Here is a 23,194-nt window from a genome sequence, read left to right as displayed (position 1 = left end):
TGCAACCTCTCCGTCATTGCGGCTGATTGTTGGTTGGAGGTCGTTCCCACGTCTTTCATCACATTCCCAATGGAGGTGAGGAGGACGCCACGCATTTGACCACCCAAAACTGACAGTGTCCCGTCTCAGAGAGTCTGATTAAGTCCTGGGCTTTGCTTCCTCCGACGTCTCTGTGCTTCAGAGCGGCGGCCGAGTGAACACTGTGACCTCCGACGTCTCTGTGCTTCAGAGCGGCCGAGTGAACACTGTGACCTCCGACGTCTCTGTGCTTCAGAGCGGCGGCCGAGTGAACACTGTGACCTCCGACGTCTCTATGCTTCAGAGCGGCGGCCGAGTGAACACTGACCTCCGACGTCTCTGTGCTTCAGAGCGGCGGCCGAGTGAACACTGTGACCTCCGACGTCTCTGTGCTTCAGAGCGGCGGCCGAGTGAACACTGTGACCTCCGACGTCTCTGTGCTTCAGAGCGGCGGCCGAGTGAACATTGTGGTTGTGGATGTTCTGCAGAATTACCACAGTTGGATACTGTGGTAAATGTAAGTCCACCTTAGCCCTGAGAGACAAGCAGCAGAAAGATACGTGAGCAACAATACATGTCATAGTTTAACAGTTTTCTGAAAAACCTCTGTTTCTATGTCAGTGGTTCTCAAACCATTTCATGTCAAGGACCCCCAGAAACTATATATAATTGGCCACCGACCCCCATCTGAAAATATGTTGTTACAGGGACCCCCCCAGAAGCTCGCTGTGAAAGAATATATATTCAAAGATTTTCACGATTTTTTTCCACATTTTCACGATTTTTCAAAAAAATAGCAGACCTACAAGCTCGTAGAGCTCGTATGAGCTCGTATGAGCTTGTAGATCTGCTATTTTTCAATAGATATTTCAATAGAATAGATATTGCTTAAAACACCAAAAGGGGTTCCCGGGGTTCTGAAATGGGTTAATTCAAATGACAACACTGTGAACAAACTCACCGCGTCACTTTGCCCTCCCTCCTAGATCACACTCACCGTGTCACTTTGCCCTCCCTCCTAGATCACACTCACCGCGTCACTTTGCCCTCCCTCCTAGATCACACTCACCGTGTCACTTTGCCCTCCCTCCTAGATCACACTCACCGCGTCACTTTGCCCTCCCTCCTAGATCACACTCACCGTGTCACTTTGCCCTCCCTCCTAGATCACACTCACCGCGTCACTTTGCCCTCCCTCCTAGATCACACTCACCGTGTCACTTTGCCCTCCCTCCTAGATCACACTCACCGCGTCACTTTGCCCTCACTCCTAGATCACACTCACCGTGTCACTTTGCCCTCCCTCCTAGATCACACTCACCGCGTCACTTTGCCCTCCCTCCTAGATCACACTCACCGTGTCACTTTGCCCTCCCTCCTAGATCACACTCACCGTGTCACTTTGCCCTCCCTCCTAGATCACACTCACCGTGTCACTTTGCCCTCCCTCCTAGATCACACTCACCGTGTCACTTTGCCCTCCCTCCTAGATCACACTCACCGTGTCACTTTGCCCTCCCTCCTAGATCACACTCACTGAGTCACTTTGCCCTCCCTCCTAGATCACACTCACCGCGTCACTTTGCCCTCCCTCCTAGATCACACTCACCGCGTCACTTTGCCCTCCCTCCTAGATCACACTCACCGTGTCACTTTGCCCTCCCTCCTAGATCACACTCACCGTGTCACTTTGCCCTCCCTCCTAGATCACACTCACCGCGTCACTTTGCCCTCCCTCCTAGATCACACTCACCGCGTCACTTTGCCCTCCCTCCTAGATCACACTCACCGTGTCACTTTGCCCTCCCTCCTAGATCACACTCACCGTGTCACTTTGCCCTCCCTCCTAGATCACACTCACCGTGTCACTTTGCCCTCCCTCCTAGATCACACTCACCGCGTCACTTTGCCCTCCCTCCTAGATCACACTCACTGTGTCACTTTGCCCTCCCTCCTAGATCACACTCACCGTGTCACTTTGCCCTCCCTCCTAGATCACACTCACCGTGTCACTTTGCCCTCACTCCTAGATCACACTCACCGTGTCACTTTGCCCTCCCTCCTAGATCACACTCACCGTGTCACTTTGCCCTCCCTCCTAGATCACACTCACCGTGTCACTTTGCCCTCCCTCCTAGGGTCTGCCTTGATGATCACGCTCAGTTTCGCTGGACAGTTTGTGTTCTTTGTCCTTCCGGTGGATGACTTATAATTGACATTGTGCTGACCTGACACACGTAGTCCTTCTGAAAATAGATGCATTCGATTATTTAGCATTTTAATTTAATTGTTTCATCAACGTAATTTCACCACAGATGGGGAAAAGAGCATATATGTAAATGTGTACATATACACCTATTATTCTCTGCTGTCGGGAGGAAACCTCATAACTCCAAAATGTTCATTTTTCAGGAAATTAAAAATATACATTTTTCAGGAAAAATGTAAACCTCATATTTTTTTTAAACGAAGCAATACAGCCTCATCAAAGTTGGTGTTGTAACTTTGTATATTGTCAATTACTTCCATGAGAGGGGGAGAGGTGGTGGAGTTAGTTGCTTTAGCAGACATTTTGAGAGTTAAGAGGTTTTGTTCAAACCACTTTTTACTACTTTCTATTGGTTCAATTGTTTTCGAAACACACAGACATAAAGGGTGTTCAATAGCACTGATTTATTAAAAAAAAAAAAAAACTCAAAAATGGAGTTATGAGGTCTCCTCCCGACAGCAACGTAATTCCTTACCCTGTAGACTGTAGAGATTCCGTTTGCCCTTTGCACTCCTGCCAGTGCAGACCCTCCATGTGACGTGGGCAGGGCTGTCCCTCGTCTCCACAATCCACCGTCTAGTTTCCTGTTCGGTCTTCAACGGGAGCCGTAATGTAGCACAGAATGCACCCTGGTCCGTTTCTGAAGATCGCTCCTCGAAGGCAACAACATGTTAGTCGTACCCGGGCGGGAGACAGTCCTGTGACATGAAACGGAAGGCAACAACATGGTAGTCATACCCGGGCGGGAGACAGTCCTGTATGACATGAAACGGAAGCTCACTTATAAGCAATATGACTGAGGTCATCTCAAGCAATACAAAATAATACATACAGGCGCGGAGCCAGGAATTCTTTATGAGTAAGGTATAGACAATAAGAGGCAGGCGTCTAAAATAAGTTTGCCCTGGACAAACTGTTTTCTTTCTCCGGTGCTATTGCTGTGTCTCTGCTTTCTCAACAAATGAAGAATGAGGTTGGGACGTGTGTGTGGTGACTGGTGTTTATACGTCGCCACTGTGAATGGGGGGGGCATTACACATCAGAGTGTAAAAAGACTCAAACACCTCCAGACACGCTACGACGCAGGACGCAGAGAATAGATGTGTATTCTTCTGTCTGATACTGTCTGCCTTGAGTAGCGGCTAAGCGGCGGCATAATAGGCAATATCGTTTTAAATAAACGGTTGTCGGAGGGGAGGCACTAGAAACGTAGCAAAGTAAGGCATCTGCCTGCCTTTGCCTGGCAGCGGTGGCCGAACGGATTGCGGAGCGGTCTTGATACCGGAAGGTCGCCAGTTCGAATCAGCGGTCCGACACGTTAAAATTACCACCGCTGAAGTGCCCTTGAACAAGGCATTGAACCACTACGATGAAATGTTCTATGAGCAGGGCCTGGCTGGAAACAAGTTCTTGAGCTTAGCCCAGATACCCTGGGTAAATATAGTAATCATTTCATTACAGTAAATCCGCCCCTGAAATGTCATCATAATCTATTACTGACGCATTACTGACCTGTAAGACTGGATACTGAGTCACCACAGTGTACATCACCGCACCTTGATGGCTTACACTCAGACATGCCTGGCTGCAGTACGCCTGTAAAGAGATGAGTGAAGAGTGTGTGTGTGTATTTAAAGAACTGGACATATCATTTTGTTACAAATATCCATAGGTTGACATGCTACCTATAGAACATGCTACCTATAGAACATGCTACCTATAGAACATGCTACCTATAGAACATGCTACCTATAGAACATGCTACCTATAGAACATGCTGCCTATAGAACATGCTACCTATAGAACATGCTACCTATAGAACATGCTGCCTATAGAACATGCTACCTATAGAACATGCTACCTATAGAACATGTTCCATAGGTTGACATGCTACCTATAGAACATGCTACCTATAGAACATGCTACCTATAGAACATGTCATGACTTGTGCTATCAACATCAGTGGTTCCCAAAGTGGGGTCCGGGGACCCCCAGGGGTCCTTGAGGGAGTTCCAGGGGGTCCCCAGCTAAATGATAGTTTGGAAGGGTCCAATTGTAGTTTGTACACTCTGAGTGTACAATTGGAACCAAATGGACCCGTTAGGGTCCATTTGTACACTCTCAGAGTTAAAGGAGCATTCAGTGATTTGGAGAAAAAAAACGGTCCACCCGGTAACAAGATGTGCACATGCACACGCTCTACAGTGGGGGAAGTACAACAGACCAACAGCACGTGCACCAATGCCCGTCCCACTCGATCATGATTGGAGGAAGGCCCCTCTCATCCTGATTGGATGAAGGCTTTGCCACCCAAAGCCCAAACCGAAACTAGGGTTTTTTGACCCCAGGGGCTCACTGGGGACAGGGAGGAACTCCTTATATGGTCAGCACACTTTATAGTAGGGAGGATTATCCAAAAAATAAGAAAAAATAAGTGATATTTGAATTAAGTGAAATCACTGAATATACCTTTAAGTTAACATTGATTTTACAATATAAATTGGGGTCTCAGAGTTAAATGGGGGTCCGTAGCCTAATGCATGTCAAACTGGGGGTCCTTGAAATGAAAATAGTTGAAAATCACTCCTAGAGCAGTACGAATCTTCTCTTATGGGGGGTCCCTGGTATACATTTTCAAACGGGGGTCCGCGGGCTAATGGGTGACATTTTGGAGGTCCTTCTTGGCATGAAAAAGTTTGGGAACCAGTGAACCACTTAGCCGCTATGTCATGACTTGTGCTATATCTACATTACTAATGTACTGTATCTTTGTTGTGTGGTGGGGGGCATACAGTGCTCCTCGTGTCGAGCGAGCAGTTTGTTTACAATAGCCATGGTTCACATAACCTCACCAGGCTTTCCACCTCGGTATTTATTTATTAGCACCCGTGGATTCAGTATTCTTCAATAAAAAAGCATTTTAATCCGATCGGTGGTAATCGGAGTGCATCGTTGTCAATAAACTTGATTCTTACCTGACTGAGCAAACTGTATTTATCCGTAAAATCGATGAAAAAAAAAAAGATGTGCACTGGTCTGTCTCTCTCATCCGCGGCGATGGGTGCACTGTTGACAACAAGCGTGACTACATTTCCCGTCGTGCCTCGGTGCTCTTAGTCCTGTATTGACTACATTTCCCGTCGTGCCTCGGTGTTCCTGCTGTATTGACTACATTTCCCGTCGTGCCTCGGTGTTCCTGCTCTCAGTCCAACATGGCGGCTCCCTTGACTCTGCTGCTGGTGGTGTCGGTGACGGTCCGGGCGGTGCTGTTCAGGTCCGGCCTGGCCGCTCTGGTGGCGGACCGGGTGGAGGTGGTGTCGCCGCTCAACGCCTGGAAGAGAGGTCAGCGGCTCATTAGCATCTCATTAGCATCTCATTAGCACGGTGAAATAAACTGTATGGTGATGACTGAGGTTCTGAATCTCTTCCCGGTTCAGCCCAAGATGACAACAATCAGTGTTTCTCAAACATGGTCACGTCATGTCAATTCAGTTTAGTTTAAATGTAGCTTTATTGGCATGAGAAATCATACATTTTACATTGCCAAGGCAAGTGCCACAAGCACAATAAAACATAACACAATGTAAGGGAGAGGAGGGGGGAAAAAATCACACCCGTGTGAAGTGATCCTCATATGTCATCTCATTCTGGCCAATCGCAATTTGCGTCCTCACTTTTGTCTTCAATGTTTGTGTTTATGTTTGTGGCTGCAATTCGAAACTGGCCCCCGTAAAATCTGAACTCCCCCCACCCCTGTTCCCCCTCACGGTATATGTTTCTTTTCCCTTTTTACCTCCTATGATGATTTCATTTTGACTATATAGTTGTGTATATTCGTACGTCTCTAAATGTTTTGATGAATTGAAAATGGTGGGCCCTATTGTAAACAAGTGTAATGCTTTATGGTGTCGTCCACTCACTGTTTTTGTATTGAGTTGTACTAGTTGAAATGTACTGTAATTCTGCAAACTGTTAATAAATCAATCAATCAAACACAGACCCTCAAAGCTGGACATAGGAGGGTCTATAGTATAGCGCCCCTCAAAAAATGGTTAAACTATGTAGTCCTAGAAATGGCTGTGATATGATATTACATACCCTTCATGTAGCTGCAATTTGCAACTATATATTTTTACAATGGGATGAATATAGAGTTGCAATACCCTCCATTGACTCCCCACTCATCATATTGCGTTTGCGATCTGCTGGTCTACGGGGGATAACATGTCTACGGGGGATTTTTATGAAAAACAAGCTCGGCAGATTGAAAGAGCATAATTCAAGCTTGGACTACAGCTGCAATGTTGGTGAGTTTAACGTCGTTTAAGACCAGCAGATCGCAAACGCAATATGATGAGTGGGGAGTCAATGGAGGGTATTGCAACTCTATATTCATCCCATTGTAAAAACATATAGAGTTGCAAATTGCGGCTCCCTTTCATGTAATACACAGCAGCATAGATCTAAAAGTGGGGTCCCTGAGTAGCCGCAATTTTCAACTAGATTCTTTTTTATAATGGGATGAATCTAGAGTTGCAATACCCTCCATTGACTCCCCACTCATCCAATTTGCCTTTGCGATCTGCTTGTATTAAACATCGTTAAACTCACCAACATTGCAGCTCTAGGCCAAGCTTGAATTATCCTCTTTCAATCTGCCGAGCTTTTGTTTCATAAAAATCCACCGTAGACTAGCCGCAATTTGCAACTCTAGATTTTTTTACAATGGGATGAATCTAGAGTTGCAATACCCTCCATTGACTCCCCACTCATCATTTTGCGTTTGTGATCTGCTGGTCTCAAACGACGTTAAACTCACCAACATTGCAGCTGTAGTCCAAGCTTGAATTTTTCTCTTTCGATCTGCAAAGCTTGTTTTTCATAAAAATCCCCCGTAGACATGTTATGAGCTACTTTCTGTCCAAAATATTCCACAAGTGATATTCCGAGCCGCCATTTTGCAATTCTGCGACGGGCCGTAAAACAAGACGTGAGGGGGAGAGCTTGTTTAATAGAATCTTACCTGCGCAGGTAAGACACCCAAAGAAGAAGCCGACGCAGCGCGACGCCCCGTCACGCACGGCCTTCTATTAAACAAGCGCTCTCCCACACGTCTTGTTTTACGGCAGGTTGAAAAAATTCAAAATGGCGGCTCGGAATATCACTTGTGGAATATTTTGGACAGAAAGTAGCTCATAACATGTCTACGGGGGATTTTTATGAAAAACAAGCTTTGCAGATCGAAAGAGAAAAATTCAAGCTTGGACTACAGCTGCAATGTTGGTGAGTTTAACGTCGTTTGAGACCAGCAGATCACAAACGCAAAATGATGAGTGGGGAGTCAATGGAGGGTATTGCAACTCTAGATTCATCCCATTGTAAAAAAATCTAGAGTTGCAAATTGCGGCTAACCGTAGACATGTTTTGAGCTTCTTTCGGTCAAGAAATTCTCTGCATGGAGGTGATTCTTTTTCTAAGTGTTGAAGATTGGAAGCACTTGTTTTTATTAACGGGTCGCGCTGCTGCCTCCTGCGTTATGTGCAAATGTGAAACAGGTGGAGTGGTACGCAGGGCCGTTCAGTGATTTACGATGAGGGCTTCGAAAATCATGTCAGTCTGCTATGGCTAAAGGTCCCTGCACACTGGACGCGTTTTTCCATCGGTTTTCCGAAAAACGCATCCAGCGTGCAACCACCTTAACAGAGCGAAGATGGGACCGATCTATGGCTGTGTATTTGGAATACATGACCATTCTAGGGCTAAGTCAAAATTACACTGAATGGGTATTTATTCCCAGACAGTCGAGTTACGAAGATGCAAGATGCAGCCTGGGCGGTGCTATTGGGGAAGCACCGCCCACGCTCTGAGTCGGTGCACAACGTTTTTAACTCAAACCTTTGCTTCTGGGTGGTGGTGGTGGGGTGGGGGGGGGGGGGGGGGGGGGGGGTGTCCCTGGAACAACATATTTTCAGATTGGGGTCTGCGGCCAAATACAGATAATTCTGGGGGTCCTTGGCATGAAAAAGGTTGAGCACCACTGATATAGAAACATGGGTTTTTCAGAAAACTGTCAGGATTTAAAAGACATTTTTTTGTGGAATCAGCCTCAGGTCTAAATGTGGTTCATTTAGTTGTTTCAGTATTTAATAAATGATAATTAAATGAATGAATCAATGTGTGTTTCAGTGGTGGAGGGTTTGGCTCTGTTGGATCTGGGAATCTCCCCCTACTCTGGAGATGTGTTTCACGAGGTAAAGCACGCACGCACGCAGTCGCACGCACGCACGCACGCACGCCCTACTCTGTCTATTTCTATTCTATTCTAGGTAGGACAAAAATGCATGCACGCGCACGCGTGTGATGTCACTGATACTGTGTGATGTCACTGATACTGTGTGATGTCGTACTGTGTGATGTCATTTCAGACTCCCCTCACCATCTACCTGTTCCACTTTGTGGTGGACTACGCAGAGATCACCTTCATAGTGAGTGCTGCTGATGATGTCATCGTGATCGTCAATTACATGCTTGTGGTTTCAACTAGGGATGGGAGCTATCCATTCATTGATAATTGATCGATTAACCGGTTAGTTGATAAGCAGCGTTTTATGTCACGTCACATGCTAAAGCAGAGACGTTTCTGTGGCTAACGAGGTGTGGGCGGGGGGAGGGGGGGACTTATTTTAACCGGAACAAATGTGCGTTCCTCGGCCGCGTGTACGGCACACCCGGACAGCACAGAAAACCACTCAACCGGGCGGTCACCGTCACAGACCACTCAACCGGGCGGTCACCGTCACAGACCACTCAACCGGGCGGTCACCGTCACAGACCACTCAACCGGGCGGTCACCGTCACAGACCACTCAACCGGGCGGTCACCGTCACAGACCACTCAACCAGGCGGTCACCGTCACAGACCACTCAACCGGGCGGTCACCGTCACAGAGCCCACCGAGTGTGGCTTATTATATACGAACAGTTCAAACTGGTCAGCTAGCTTAGCTTTCTGAACCCGGGGAGCGCTCGAGACGAGTAGGGTCGGGTCAGTGTGGTCATTCAACACACCCAGGGCGCAGCACACCAGATTTTCGAACGACAAACGCACCGAATGCACTGAATAAACAAACAAGTGTGCACACCAGTGCGATTCCACTTACTGTACGACCTCTGACCCCTCTCTCTCTCTCTCTCTCTCTCTCAGTTGGCTGATGTCATCACTGCAGTGGCTCTGTACCTCGCAGCAAAGGACTACAACAAACAAGTGGTGAGTAACCAATGAGAGAAGCTTTTACTACCACAAATACCTACTTTAGTAACCAATAAGAATTCTAGTCTAGCTGCAGAGCAAACCCCTTATGGTGTTTTGAGCATTGTTATACTTTAGCTATTGGAAAATAGCAGATCTATAAGCTCATAGCGTGGCACCAAGTGACGCGATACAAGCTTGTAGATCTGCTATTTTTGAAGAAAACTTGAAAATGTGGCGTAAATGTGGCGAACGTTTTTAACTCAATCTTTGCTTCTGGGGAGTCCCTGAAACAACATATTTTCAGATGGGGGGTCCACGGCCAAATACAGATAATCCTGGGGGTCCTTGACATGGAATAAGGTTGAGCACCGCTGACATAGAAACATGAGGTTTTTCTGAAAACTCTGATGTGTGTGATTTGCTTTTGTTCCAGTTCAGAAAGCAGAAGTATGCCCTGGAGGCCGAGCGCTACGCCTTGGACTGCCTGGAGCTCATCAGAAGCCCCGGACAGATGCACTACATACCCCTGAAAGTAGCCATGTTGTAAGTACTGCTGCCTGGAGCTCATCAGATGCACTACATACCCCTGAAAGTAGCCATGTTGTAAGTACTGCTGCCTGAGCTCATCAGATGCACTACATACCTCTGTAAAGTAGCCATGTTGTAAGTACTGCTGCCTGAGCTCATCAGATGCACTACATACCTCTGTAAAGTAGCCATGTTGTAAGTACTGCTGCCTGAGCTCATCAGATGCACTACATACCTCTGTAAAGTAGCCATGTTGTAAGTACTGCTGCCTGAGCTCATCAGATGCACTACATACCTCTGTAAAGTAGCTATGTTGTAAGTACTGCTGCCTGGAGCTCATCAGATGCACTACATACCTCTGTAAAGTAGCTATGTTGTAAGTACTGCTGCCTGAGCTCATCAGATGCACTACATACCTCTGTAAAGTAGCCATGTTGTAAGTACTGCTGCCTGAGCTCATCAGATGCACTACATACCTCTGTAAAGTAGCCATGTTGTAAGTACTGTCCTGAGCTCATCAGATGCACTACATACCTCTGTAAAGTAGCCATGTTGGAAGTACTGTCCTGAGCTCATCAGATGCACTACATACCTCTGTAAAGTAGCTATGTTGTAAGTACTGTCCTGAGCTCATCAGATGCACTACATACCTCTGTAAAGTAGCTATGTTGTAAGTACTGTCCTCGTCCTGAGCTCATCACATGCACTACATACCTCTGTAAAGTAGCTATGTTGTAAGTACTGTCCTGAGCTCATCAGATGCACTACATACCTCTGTAAAGTAGCCATGTTGTAAGTACTGCTGCCTGAGCTCATCAGATGCACTACATACCTCTGTAAAGTAGCCATGTTGTAAGTACTGCTGCCTGGAGCTCATCAGATGCACTACATACCTCTGTAAAGTAGCCATGTTGTAAGTACTGCTGCCTGAGCTCATCAGATGCACTACATACCTCTGTAAAGTAGCCATGTTGTAAGTACTGCTGCCTGGAGCTCATCAGATGCACTACATACCTCTGTAAAGTAGCCATGTTGTAAGTACTGCTGCCTGAGCTCATCAGATGCACTACATACCTCTGTAAAGTAGCCATGTTGTACTGCCTGGAGCTCATCAGTTGCGAGAGGCAGCAGTCTGGCCACGCATGACTGGCTAATCAGAAGCCCTGACAAGATGTAACCTGTGTGTGTGTGTGTGTGTGTGTGTGTGTGTGTGTGTGTGTGTGTGTGTGTGTGTGTGTGTGTGTGTGTGTGTGTGTGTGTGTGTGTGTGTGTGTGTGTGTGTGTGTGTGTGTGTGTGTGTGTGTGTGTGTGTGTGTGTGTGTGTGTGTTGTGTGTGTGTGCTTTCAGTTACCTCCTGAACCCGTTCACCATCCTGTCCTGTGTAGCCAAGTCCACCTGCGGCCTCCACAACACTATTATAGCTCTGTATATACTGGCTACCATTAAAGGTACAAATATAACCCTATAACACTACTGGCTACCATTAAAGGTACAAATATAACACTACTGGCTACCATTAAAGGTACAAATATAACGGTAACAAGACAACTCACCCCGTTTCCGTTTTCCTCCCGGAATTTTCCCCAGTGAGGGGTGGGAGAGGCTGGACAGCAGACGGCTGGACTTTGAATTTCTCTAACTATAAACATTCACGACAGCAGACAGCCTAAGTACAAATATATTTATGAAAAGCTACTACAGTGAAGTCTGTTCACAGAAGTTGTTGTAGGCTATGTGGGTATTAAAGTAGATAAGACGCGTCAAATGGAGTCTGTACGGCTGGAGATAAACGGACACATGACGTCGGTGGGAGAGCAGATTTTGTGTGTTTCTCTAACTATAAACATTCACGACAGCAGACAGCCTAAGTACAAATATATTTATGAAAAGCTACTACAGTGAAGTCTGTTCACAGAAGTTGTTGTAGGCTATGTGGGTATTATCTGACGAGGTACCATTTGAGTGGGAAAAACCTTGCATATACTAAATAATACTAAATTGTTTATAGGGTCAATATAAGTAAAATAATATAGCCTTTCCACAGGAGTATCTTTTTATATTTTTCCAAAAAGAATACAAACAGCCAATAGCATATTACAAAGTTATCCCCCTCACTGGGGAAAATTCCGGGAGGAAAAACGGGCAGGCACCGGGGTGAGTTGTCCAGTATTCAATATAACCCTATATAAATGTGATTCATTGCGGCAAGACTAAGAGGAGGAAAAACAGTTTTTTTATGTCTTTTATCCAAAATGAGTTAATAGCACAGGCTGTGTCTGCATGTCTGAAATAAATGTCAAAGCTGAAATCCACATGTAAAAAAAGGTCGACGACAACATATAACCCTATATATACTCTAACGCTACTGAACAACACTGGCATAGCGCTGTATATACTGGCTACTAATATAAAGGTACAATATAAACGTTACTAAACCCTACATGTCTTGTTTGTTGACAGGAAGTGCCTTGCTGAGCGCCATCTTTCTGGCTCTGGCCACGTATCAGTCCATCTATCCTCTGACGCTGTTCGCTCCCGCACTGCTGTACCTGCTACAGGTAAAACCCTTTATATGACCCTATATGACCCCATACACACTGCTGTACCTGCTACAGGTAAAACCCTTTATATGACCCCATACACACTGCTGTACTGCTACAGGTAACACCCTTTATATGACCCCATAAACACTGCAGGTAACACCCTTTATATGACCCCATACACACTGCAGGTAACACCCTTTATATGACCCCATAAACACTGCAGGTAACACCCTTTATATGACCCCATAAACACTGCAGGTAAGACCCTTTATATGACCCCATACACACTGCTGTACTGCTGCAGGTAACACCCTTTATATGTCCCCATACACACTGCAGGTAACACCCTTTATATGACCCCATAAACACTGCAGGTAACACCCTTTATATGACCCCATAAACACTGCAGGTAACACCCTTTATATGTCCCCATACACACTGCAGGTAACACCCTTTATATGACCCCATACACACTGCAGGTAACACCCTTTATATGTCCCCATACACACTGCAGGTAACACCCTTTATATGTCCCCATAAACACTGCTGGTAACACCCTTTATATGTCCACATACACACTGCAGGTAAAACCCTTTATATGTCCCCTTAAACACTGCTGGTAAAACCCTTTATATGTCCCCATAAACACTGCTGGTAACACCCTTTATATGTTCCCATACACACTGCAGGTAAAACACTTTATATGTCCCCATACACACTGCAGGTAAAACCCTTTATATGTCCCCATACACACTGCAGGTAAAACCCTTTATATGTCCCCTTAAACACTGCTGGTAACACCCTTTATATGTTCCCATACACACTGCTGGTAACACCCTTTATATGTCCACATACACACTGCAGGTAAAACCCTTTATATGTCCCCATAAACACTGCAGGTAACACCCTTTATATGTCCCCATACACCCTGCAGGTAACACCCTTTATCTGTCCCCATAAACACTGCAGGTAACACCCTTTATATGACCCCATAAACACTGCAGGTAACACCCTTTATATGACCCCATAAACACTGCAGGTAACACCCTTTATATGTCCCCATACACACTGCAGGTAAAACCCTTTATATGTCCACATACACACTGCAGGTAAAACCCTTTATCTGTCCACATACACACTGCAGGTAACACCCTTTATATGTCCCCATACACACTGCAGGTAAAACCCTTTATCTGTCCCCATACACACTGCAGGTAAAACCCTTTATATGTCCCCATAAACACTACAGGTAAAACCCTTTATCTGTCCCCATACACACTGCAGGTAAAACCCTTTATATGTCCCCATAAACACTACAGGTAAAACCCTTTATCTGTCCCCATACACACTGCAGGTAAAACCCTTTATATCTATCTATCTCTATCTATCTCTCTCTCTCTCTCTCTCTCTCTCTCTCTCTCTCTCTCTCTCAGCAGATACCAGTAAACATGTACATGTCTGTCTGCCTGTGACAGACAGACAGACCCGTCTGTCTCTCACAGCGTCAGTACATTCCAGTCAACGTGTACCTGTCTGTCTCTCTACCTGTCTGTCTCTCACAGCGTCAGTACATCCCGGTCAACGCGTACCTGTCTGTCTCTCTCTACCTGTCTGTCTCTCTCTACCTGTCTGTCTCTCTACCTGTCTCTCTCTCTAACAGCGTCAATACATCCCAGTCAACGTGTACCTGTCTGTCTCTCTACCTGTCTGTCTCTCTCCCTGTCTCACAGCGTCAGTACATCCCGGTCAACGTGTACCTGTCTGTCTCTCTACCTGTCTGTCTCTCTCCCTGTCTCACAGCGTCAGTACATCCCAGTCAACGGGTACCTGTCTGTCTCTCTACCTGTCTGTCTCTCTCCCTGTCTCACAGCGTCAGTACATCCCGGTCAACGTGTACCTGTCTGTCTCTCTACCTGTCTGTCTCTCTCCCTGTCTCACAGCGTCAGTACATCCCGGTCAACGTGTACAGGTGGGGGTTCTGGGCGTTCCTCCTCCAGTATGCATTCATGTTCCTGGGCAGTCTGGTGGTGCTGGTCGGCCTCAGCTTCTTCCTGCTGGGATCCTGGGACTTCCTGCCGTCCGTATATGGATTCATGTGAGTGGGGGGAGGGGAGGGGAGGGGAGGGGGGGAGGGGGGGAGGGGAGGGGTCTCGAGTGGGTCCTGCGCCACCGGACCTCACAGTGCGTTTTAACAGCGGGAGACCAATGGCGAGCGTCGCTTGAATTTCATTGGCTATCGCCCACTATCGCCGGACGACGTCGCCCAAAAGATGAATTATTTTTATCTTTTCAGGCGACGTTCCTCCGCCTCCTTTTCGACTATCGGCCGCTCGCCTGCTATCGCCGGTAGTCGCCGGGTCCCGTAGACAAATAATGCACTTCCGGAAAATGTGTCTGGCTGTCGCCCGCTGTTAACACTTTAATTGCCCGGAACTATTTAATCCATTACATTCATGCGCCCAGTCGATTTATAAACACGGACGCCTTTTCTGGACGGACCGGCCGGAAGTTCATGATGTTGTGTAGCAGCTAACAATAGCCACAGCACTTTAAAATCGATCGACAACAACGGGAGACAAGAATAAATCTATCGAGACTAGCGACTGGACCGCGGAGCGCCGTCTAACACAGGATCTTTTTTTCAGAAAAAGACGGGATGATTTAGATCGCGATTTATGAACATTTTAAGATTTTCGTTTTCATCAGCTAAACAGAGGAGGGAGTTTTTTGATGACGTCTCAGTCTTGCGCGTCACCGAGGAGAGCCCAGCAGGCGCGCCTGGGCTATACAGCCAGGCGATCTGTTCTCGTATCAATAAACTTCGTCTTTAGGACAATACTTCGTCCTGAGCGTCGGGCGTTACTAATAGAAAGGACAAAGAACTTCGTCCTGGGCGATTAATCTGTTAAAACACACTGTTACCGACACGGCATCCACTCGAGTTTAGGGATGGAGCTCGAAACCCGATGCCCGACAAAACCCTGATAACCAACTTATTGATTACCCGTTAAAGATTTGGGCTTATCAAGCCTGTTATGGAGCATAGCGACCCATGACGTCATGTTTAAACAATCAAGACAAGAGGCGATCAATAAATAAATGTAATCATCCACGCTGGCACAAACATGTCGGTCTAGAAGTGTATTGATACCTGCCAACCAGCGTTGTCGGGGAAACAAACAGCTTCTTCAATATTATTTTCCAAAAGTAAAAAGGTCATTTGCCTTCTGTCTGTTAGAAAACTACTGTATTTGAAGAGGCCCTTAGTAAGAGATACTACTGTCGTATCAGGCTTTCCACAAAATAATATATGAAAATATGAACCGATAAGCCTGATCACATCACGCTGAGATGTTCCAACACTTCCTAACTCTCTCTCTCTCTCTCTCTCTCTCTCTCTCTCTCTCTGTGTTGTCTATGTCTCTCTCCCAGTCTCTCGGTTCCAGACCTGACTCCTAACATCGGTCTGTTCTGGTATTTCTTCGCTGAGATGTTCCAACACTTCCGTCTCTTCTTCCTCTGCGTGTTCCAGATCAACGTCTTCTTCTACACCATCCCCCTGTCCATCAAACTGCAGTAAGACACGCACACACGCACGCACGCACGCACGCACGCACACATGTTTAACGTACTTCCAAAGTGTGTACAGTGTTTAAGTCACAGATGCATTGTTTTTCTATAGATCCTGTCCATCCTGTCCATAGATCTATCTACTGAACTGGTTTTCAACCTTTTTCACCCATTATTTATTTATTCGGCATTTGAGCCACAGATGACATTTAGCCTCTCGGACACAAAACTAAAAAAATATTTTGTCCACAATTCCATGCTGTATTGATGTTGGTACCATTAGGAGAGATAACAGGCACACGTTGATCAAAATATCAATTCTTCTACATTCTCCAATTGTAGATTTCTTGTAAATTAAGTAATGAAGATGTTTAACAATAATGTAGGTTTTGAGAGCATACAATTATTACATCATTTTACGCTCTCAAGACTTAAAGATCTATAAGGGTCCATTTGGTTACCAACTGTCCCATCATTTAGCTGCATGGGGACCACCTGGAACCCCCTCAAGGACCACTGGTTGATAACCACTGCTCTAATGCAAAGATGTTGTGCCTCAACAAGTCTAACTGTGTGTGTGTGTGTGTGTGTGTGTGTGTGTGTGTGTGTGTGTGTGTGTGTGTGTGTGTGTGTGTGTGTGTGTGTGTGTGTGTGTGTGTGTGTGTGTGTGTGTGTGTGTGCGCGTGCGTGCGCGCGTACCTTCCAGGGACCATCCGGTCTTCCTCATCTTCATGCAGATAGCCGTGGTGTCCATCTTTAAGTCCTATCCCACCGTAGGAGATATCTCTCTGTACCTGTCCTTCCTGCCGCTGTGGAACCACCTGTACCGATGTAAATATACACATAAATATACATTTATACCACTGTACCGATGTAAGTATATACATTTATACTAGGCATGTAGCGATATATCGATATATCGATATTAATCCCGACGATATGAATCGATTTATTGATTTTCAATCATATTCCATCATATTCAAGTGCTTCTGGAGAGAAATGAGTCACTTTCAGTAGTAGAGCACTGCAGAGGGGAGCTGTGTGTGTCTGTGACTGTAGAGGGGAGCTGTGTGTGTCTGTGACTGCAGAGGGGAGCTGTGTGTGTCTGTGACTGCAGAGGGGAGCTGTGTGTGTCTGTGACTGCGGGGGAGCTGTGTGTGTCTGTGACTGTAGAGGGGAGCTGTGTGTGTCTGTGACTGCAGAGGGGAGCTGTGTGTGTCTGTGACTGTAGAGGGGAGCTGTGTGTGTCTGTGACTGCAGAGGGGAGCTGTGTGTGTCTGTGACTGTAGAGGGGAGCTGTGTGTGTCTGTGACTGCAGAGGGGAGCTGTGTGTGTCTGTGACTGCAGAGGGGAGCTGTGTGTGTCTGTGACTGCAGAGGGGAGCTGTGTGTGTCTGTGACTGCAGAGGGGAGCTGTGTGTGTCTGTGACTGTAGAGGGGAGCTGTGTGTGTCTGTGACTGCAGAGGGGAGCTGTGTGTGTCTGTGACTGCAGAGGGGAGCTGTGTGTGTCTGTGACTGCAGAGGGGAGCTGTGTGTGTCTGTGACTGCAGAGGGGAGCTGTGTGTGTCTGTGACTGCAGAGGGGAGCTGTGTGTGTCTGTGACTGCAGAGGGGAGCTGTGTGTGTCTGTGACTGCAGAGGGGAGCTGTGTGTGTCTGTGACTGCAGAGGGGAGCTGTGTGTGTCTGTGACTGTAGAGGGGAGCTGTGTGTGTCTGTGACTGCAGAGGGGAGCTGTGTGTGTCTGTGACTGCAGAGGGGAGCTGTGTGTGTCTGTGACTGTAGAGGGGAGCTGTGTGTGTCTGTGACTGCAGAGGGGAGCTGTGTGTGTCTGTGACTGCAGAGGGGAGCTGTGTGTGTCTGTGACTGCAGAGGGGAGCTGTGTGTGTCTGTGACTGCAGAGGGGAGCTGTGTGTGTCTGTGACTGCAGAGGGGAGCTGTGTGTGTCTGTGACTGCGGGGCTAACGCTCCGGTTCGGTCTCTATCCTTTATAGCTCTATGCTTAGCACCGTGCGGTATCGTTTGATACCGTCTTTTGCAACCAACATGTTAACAAAAAAAACAAAAACTAAATGTTTAAACCCCAACCTATTTACACGTGTTTGTTCAGTTTAATTAACGGGGTTCATTAATATACACTAGGGAAGGGAAATTCTTGGCCGAATACCGAATATCCGAATATGATTAATATTATATATCTTGGCCGTACCTTAACCCATTTAGACCTGAGATCAGATTCTAAAAATGTCTTCTACATCCTGACAGTTTTCTGAAAAAGCTGTTTCTATGCTATTTTTCAATAGCTAAAGCATAACATAATACTAACACCAAAAGTGGTTCCCGCCCAAAATGGGTTAAAGCTACCTGATTTATGGCAAAAGAAATGGTTATGGCAAAAACTTAACTTAACAGCTTCCGCGCCATTGCCGACGATTAAAGTCAATTGAAGCTTAATTTTGATACTGACGCTTAACGCCATTGCCGACGGCCTTCGGCAATTGAGCTTTTATAGTGCGTTCGATTGCTCGAGCCAAAATGCTACTCACGTTAGCCGGTTAGCTAGCTGTGTTGTTAGCACAGCATTGGATCGCCCATCTTAGATCGTCGTCGCCATAAGCATCCATTCTATCCATTTCTTTCAATCGCCTGTAACTCCTATTCCTTGTCCCAGATGGCATTTTTGGTCAAAACAGCGTTTCTTTGACGGCACAGAGCTGACAATCTAGAGCTCTCCGGAGCTCCGGCCTGGATTCACATTGTAAACAAGGCCCATCCAGCTGTGTGAAAACTCCTAACGTAGGACTACCGGTTGTGGACCGGAAATGGCGGATTTTCAAAATAAGAGCTCAAATTAAAAAAATGCTGGCGTGAATTAGATCCTAATTTTTCAATAAATGATAGTGGTCTAAGTGTTAAATAATAATCACTATTATGGGTCCATAAAACATTTATTCAGCTCTTTTGAATGCATTAATTGCATACACTATTCGTGATATATTTTCTGCCTATTTGGGCCGAAACCGAATAGGCCGAAAATGCATTTTTAGCCATTTTCGGCCGAATATTTTCACTAAAATCCACGTGTGTGTTTTCAGTCCTAAGGAACATCTTCCTGGTGTCCTGTGTGATGCTGGCGTGCTCCGCCCTCTTCCCCGTCCTCTGGCACCTGTGGATCTACGCTGGCAGCGCCAACTCCAACTTCTACTACGCTATCACCCTGCTGTTCAACGTGGCGCAGGTTGGTGGCGCTGTTGACCCATTTACACCTGAGGCCCATTCTAAAATGCAAGAATGTATATGACAATTTCGTCAACAAATATAAACTCGACTAAAATGTTAGGAAGGGACTAGTGGACCTAAGAGATCCTAGTCATTTTACACTTGGTTGTATGCTGAAAATAGCAGATCTACAAGCTAAATAGCAGATATACAAGCTCACAGCGCATCGCACTGCGGCGCGTTGTGAGCTTGTTGATCGGCTATTTTCAGCAAGTGTAAAATCAGCCATTACGACGGCATCAAAATACGCCAAAATACATTTTAGTCGACTAAATCAACTGTAGATTTAGTCGACTGAAAACGCATGACATGTAGTCGACTAAAACTAGACTTAACACATTACATTTCAGGTGACTAAAATGTGACTAAAAACTAAATTAAAACCATTCAAGATCAACCAACGCTGGTTTGGTGTCTTTCAGATCCTGCTGGTCTCAGACTATTTCTACGCGTATCTGAGGAGAGAACATCACCTGATCCACGGGCTGTACCTGAAGAGACCCGATGGGAGCGAGGCTACGCTAGTGCTAAAATAACACACACACACACACACACACACACACACACACACACACACACACACACACACAGAGAACATCACCTGATCCACGGGCTGTACCTGAAGAGACCCGATGGGAGCGAGGCTACGCTAGTGCTAAAATCACACACACACATACACACACACACACACACACACACACACACACACACACATCTGAGGAGAGAACATCACCTGATCCACAGGCTGTACCTGAAGAGACCCGATGGGAGCGAGGCTACGCTAGTGCTAAAATAACACACACACACATCACACACACACACGTACACGTACACACACACACACACACACACACACTCTGAACCGAGGTGGGGGGGCCTGACATGGTCCATTTTTTTTTATCCAGCATGTTGGAGCCACGGAACCACCATTTGAAGACATTTAGCCACGCAGACCAAAAACCCAAACAATATTTTGTTATTGTTGGATAAAGATTTTGTGCCCAAATTCCATGCTGTATCCATGTGTGGTACCGTTAGGAGGAGAGACAACAGGCAAACGATCAAAATAGCAATTATTCTACATTCTCTAATTGTGTAGACTTTTTGTAAATTCACTAATCCAGTTGTTTAACAAACACTAACTCTTGAGAGCGTAAAATAATTTTGGTTTCATTTTACACTCTCTCTCACGAGTTAAAATATCTATAAGGGTCCATTTGGTTACCAACAGTACTTCCATCGTTTAGCTGGGGGCCACCTGGGACCCCCTCCTCAAGGACCACTGGTGGTCCCCGGACCGCTGGCTGAAAACCACTCTTGCTCTTGACTATGCAAAGACTAGTTTGTCATTGGAGACGGTGGTGATGCTGGGAGACAGCGACACCCGGTGGCAGGATGGGACAATAGTTGTTGGCGGTGGAGATTATATTTCTTCTTCTCAAGCCTTTTCATTACAGCCAGAGCCGTAGAGTAAGACGGAGTCTTCCGATGGCAGCCCCCTCAGTCAAGCTGGGTCACATTTTTATTAGCCCATTTTGACCTGGGAACGATTCTACAATTTCCTTCTAAATCCTGACAGTTTTCTGAAAAATCCATGTTTCTACGGTATGTCAGTCGTTCTCACACTATTTCATGTCAAGGAGCCCCAGAATTATCTGTATTTGGGGGTCGGCACCCCCATCTCAAAATATGTTGTTCCAGGAAACAACCCCCAGAAGCAAAGATTTGAGTTAAAAACGTTCGCTCTGAAAGAATATATATTCAAAGATTTGTGCATGATTTTTCAAAAATAGCAGAGCTACAAGCTCGTAGATCGTAGATATGAGCTTGTAGATCTGCTATTTTTCAATAGCTAAATTACAACATAAGGGGTTCCCGCCCAAAATGGGTTAATCCTGGGATTAACTAGCCTCATTATTGTTCCTGGTACCCAGTGTTGATTTAGTCAGCTAATACTATGGCGAAAAAAGGCTTGTCGACTACCTTTTTTTCACTGACGAAAACTAAGATATGGTGACTAAAACTCAAGGCTCATTCATAGTCTGGATTTTCGGTGGTGAGGTGAGGCTGAAATAACGTTGAGCGGTGGTGAGTAAAAACAGAGAGAAGGGCTGGAGCGGTGGCGGTGAATTGCTCTTCACCGCGGCTCAGTGACGTCATGTTGTAGTTCGGTGGTCACCTCACCACCGAAAATCCAGACTATGAATACAAATATAATAAAAATAAAAATATTGACAATTTCGTGAATTTTCGTCAACAAATTAAACAAAATCACACCCGTGTGAACTGAGTGGTGCAAGGTCTTATATAGCCTGATCAGCTGTGGTCTGACGTAATGTCAGTGACCATAGTAACCATGCTCATTTTTTTGGGTACAGGTACACACACGGGTACTAACAAAGCCAGTTGTTGGAGTGGTTTGCACCACTCAAAAACTAGACTCAAATGTTAGGAAGGGACTAGTGGACAAGAGATCCGGTATAAGTCATTTTACACGTGGTTGCATGCTGAAAATAGACGATCTGTCGGCTATTTTCAGCATGTCATTGTTACGACGACGGCATCAAGCCCCACCGAAACAGATTTTAGTCTTATGATGTTTAGTCGACTAAAACTAGACTTACACAGACATTCCAGGTGACTAAAATGTGACTAAATGAAAACTATTCAAGAGACTTATATGTGACTAAAACTAAAATCTTAAGTTTTGCTGTCAAAATCAACACTGCCTGCAGGTACCAATTATTATCTTTTGAATTAAAAAAAACTGCATGAAACTCAGTAATCTAAAAATAACAACATACGTTGCTTTTCCTAATGAATAACTTATTAATAAAAAACAAACAAATCACAACGGGAGCAGGAGTAATTAATTTTCTACCAGGAGTTTGATGTGATGGGGTTCTTTTTTTTGTTTTTACTCTAGCACCGGGATCGGGTGCAGTACTTAGTTTAGACAGTTTTTGGTTTAGACTAGTCATTGGTTAGACCAGTCATTAGTCCTACAACTACAACCTATCTCAAACCCTCACCCTCACCTCCCACGGGGCAGCACACCTAAACCTAACCTTAACCCATGTCCAACCAATGACTAGTCTAAAGTAAGTATGCACCCCCCGGGATCGGGACGAGATGGGGTTCTTTATTCTGTGGGAGTGGGACGTTAACGAGAGTGAAAATATTTACATTATCCCATTTTAACCTGAGACCAGATTCTACAAAATGTCTTCTAAATCCTGACAGTTTTCTGAAAAACCCTCTGTTTCTACGTCAGTCGTTCTCAAACATTTTCACATCAAGGACCCCCAAAAATATACTATAGCCTACGTAATTGGCCACTGACCCCCGTCTGAAAATATGTTGTTTCAGGGACCCCCCTCAGAAGCAAAGATTTGAGCTAAAAACGATTTTTCAAAAATAGCAGATCTACAAGGTCATAGCGCGGCACTCGGTGCCGCGCTATGACCTTGTAGATCTGCTATTTTTGAAAAATCGTTTTTTTTGCAATAGCTAAAGTATAACAACATGCTGGGTTTTATACCAGTTGCATGACTGTTGGCAGCGGTTGGCAGCGGTGGCCGAACGGATAGCGGCGCAGTCTTGATACCGGAAGGTTCCTAGTTCGAATCAGCCGTCCGACACGTTAGAATTACCACCGCTGAAGTGCCCTTGAACAAGGCATTGAACCACTACGATGAAATGTGTTCTATGAGCAGGGCCTGGCTGGAAACAAGTTCTT

General features: G+C 45.8%; 1 protein-coding gene and 1 long non-coding RNA gene across 2 annotated transcripts; one reads left to right on the top strand and one right to left on the bottom strand.

Annotated features, from left to right (window-relative positions):
• Nucleotides 1–469: 469 nt before the first annotated feature.
• LOC306914009 lies at nt 470–5,341 on the bottom strand. Its single transcript, XR_013788631.1, has 4 exons — nt 5,263–5,341; nt 2,763–2,985; nt 2,132–2,264; nt 470–552 (listed from the first exon to the last, which is right to left on the bottom strand). It is a non-coding gene; the product is annotated as an uncharacterized lncRNA (long non-coding RNA).
• Nucleotides 5,342–5,498: 157 nt separating this feature from the next.
• Nucleotides 5,499–22,852, top strand: pigu (phosphatidylinositol glycan anchor biosynthesis, class U). Its single transcript, XM_079490433.1, has 12 exons — nt 5,499–5,629; nt 8,474–8,538; nt 8,713–8,772; nt 9,491–9,553; nt 9,972–10,081; nt 11,414–11,514; nt 12,527–12,624; nt 14,550–14,704; nt 16,042–16,185; nt 16,886–17,010; nt 19,272–19,414; nt 19,878–22,852. Exons 1-12 carry the CDS (start codon nt 5,500–5,502, stop codon nt 19,989–19,991), a joined length of 1,308 nt encoding a protein of 435 aa, XP_079346559.1. The 5' UTR covers nt 5,499; the 3' UTR covers nt 19,992–22,852.
• Nucleotides 22,853–23,194: the final 342 nt, after the last annotated feature.

Source organism: Electrona antarctica, assembly GCF_951216825.1.
Source record: "Electrona antarctica genome assembly, chromosome: 21".
Classification (NCBI taxonomy): domain Eukaryota; kingdom Metazoa; phylum Chordata; class Actinopteri; order Myctophiformes; family Myctophidae; genus Electrona; species Electrona antarctica.
This window is presented reverse-complemented; position numbering and strand designations above follow the sequence as displayed.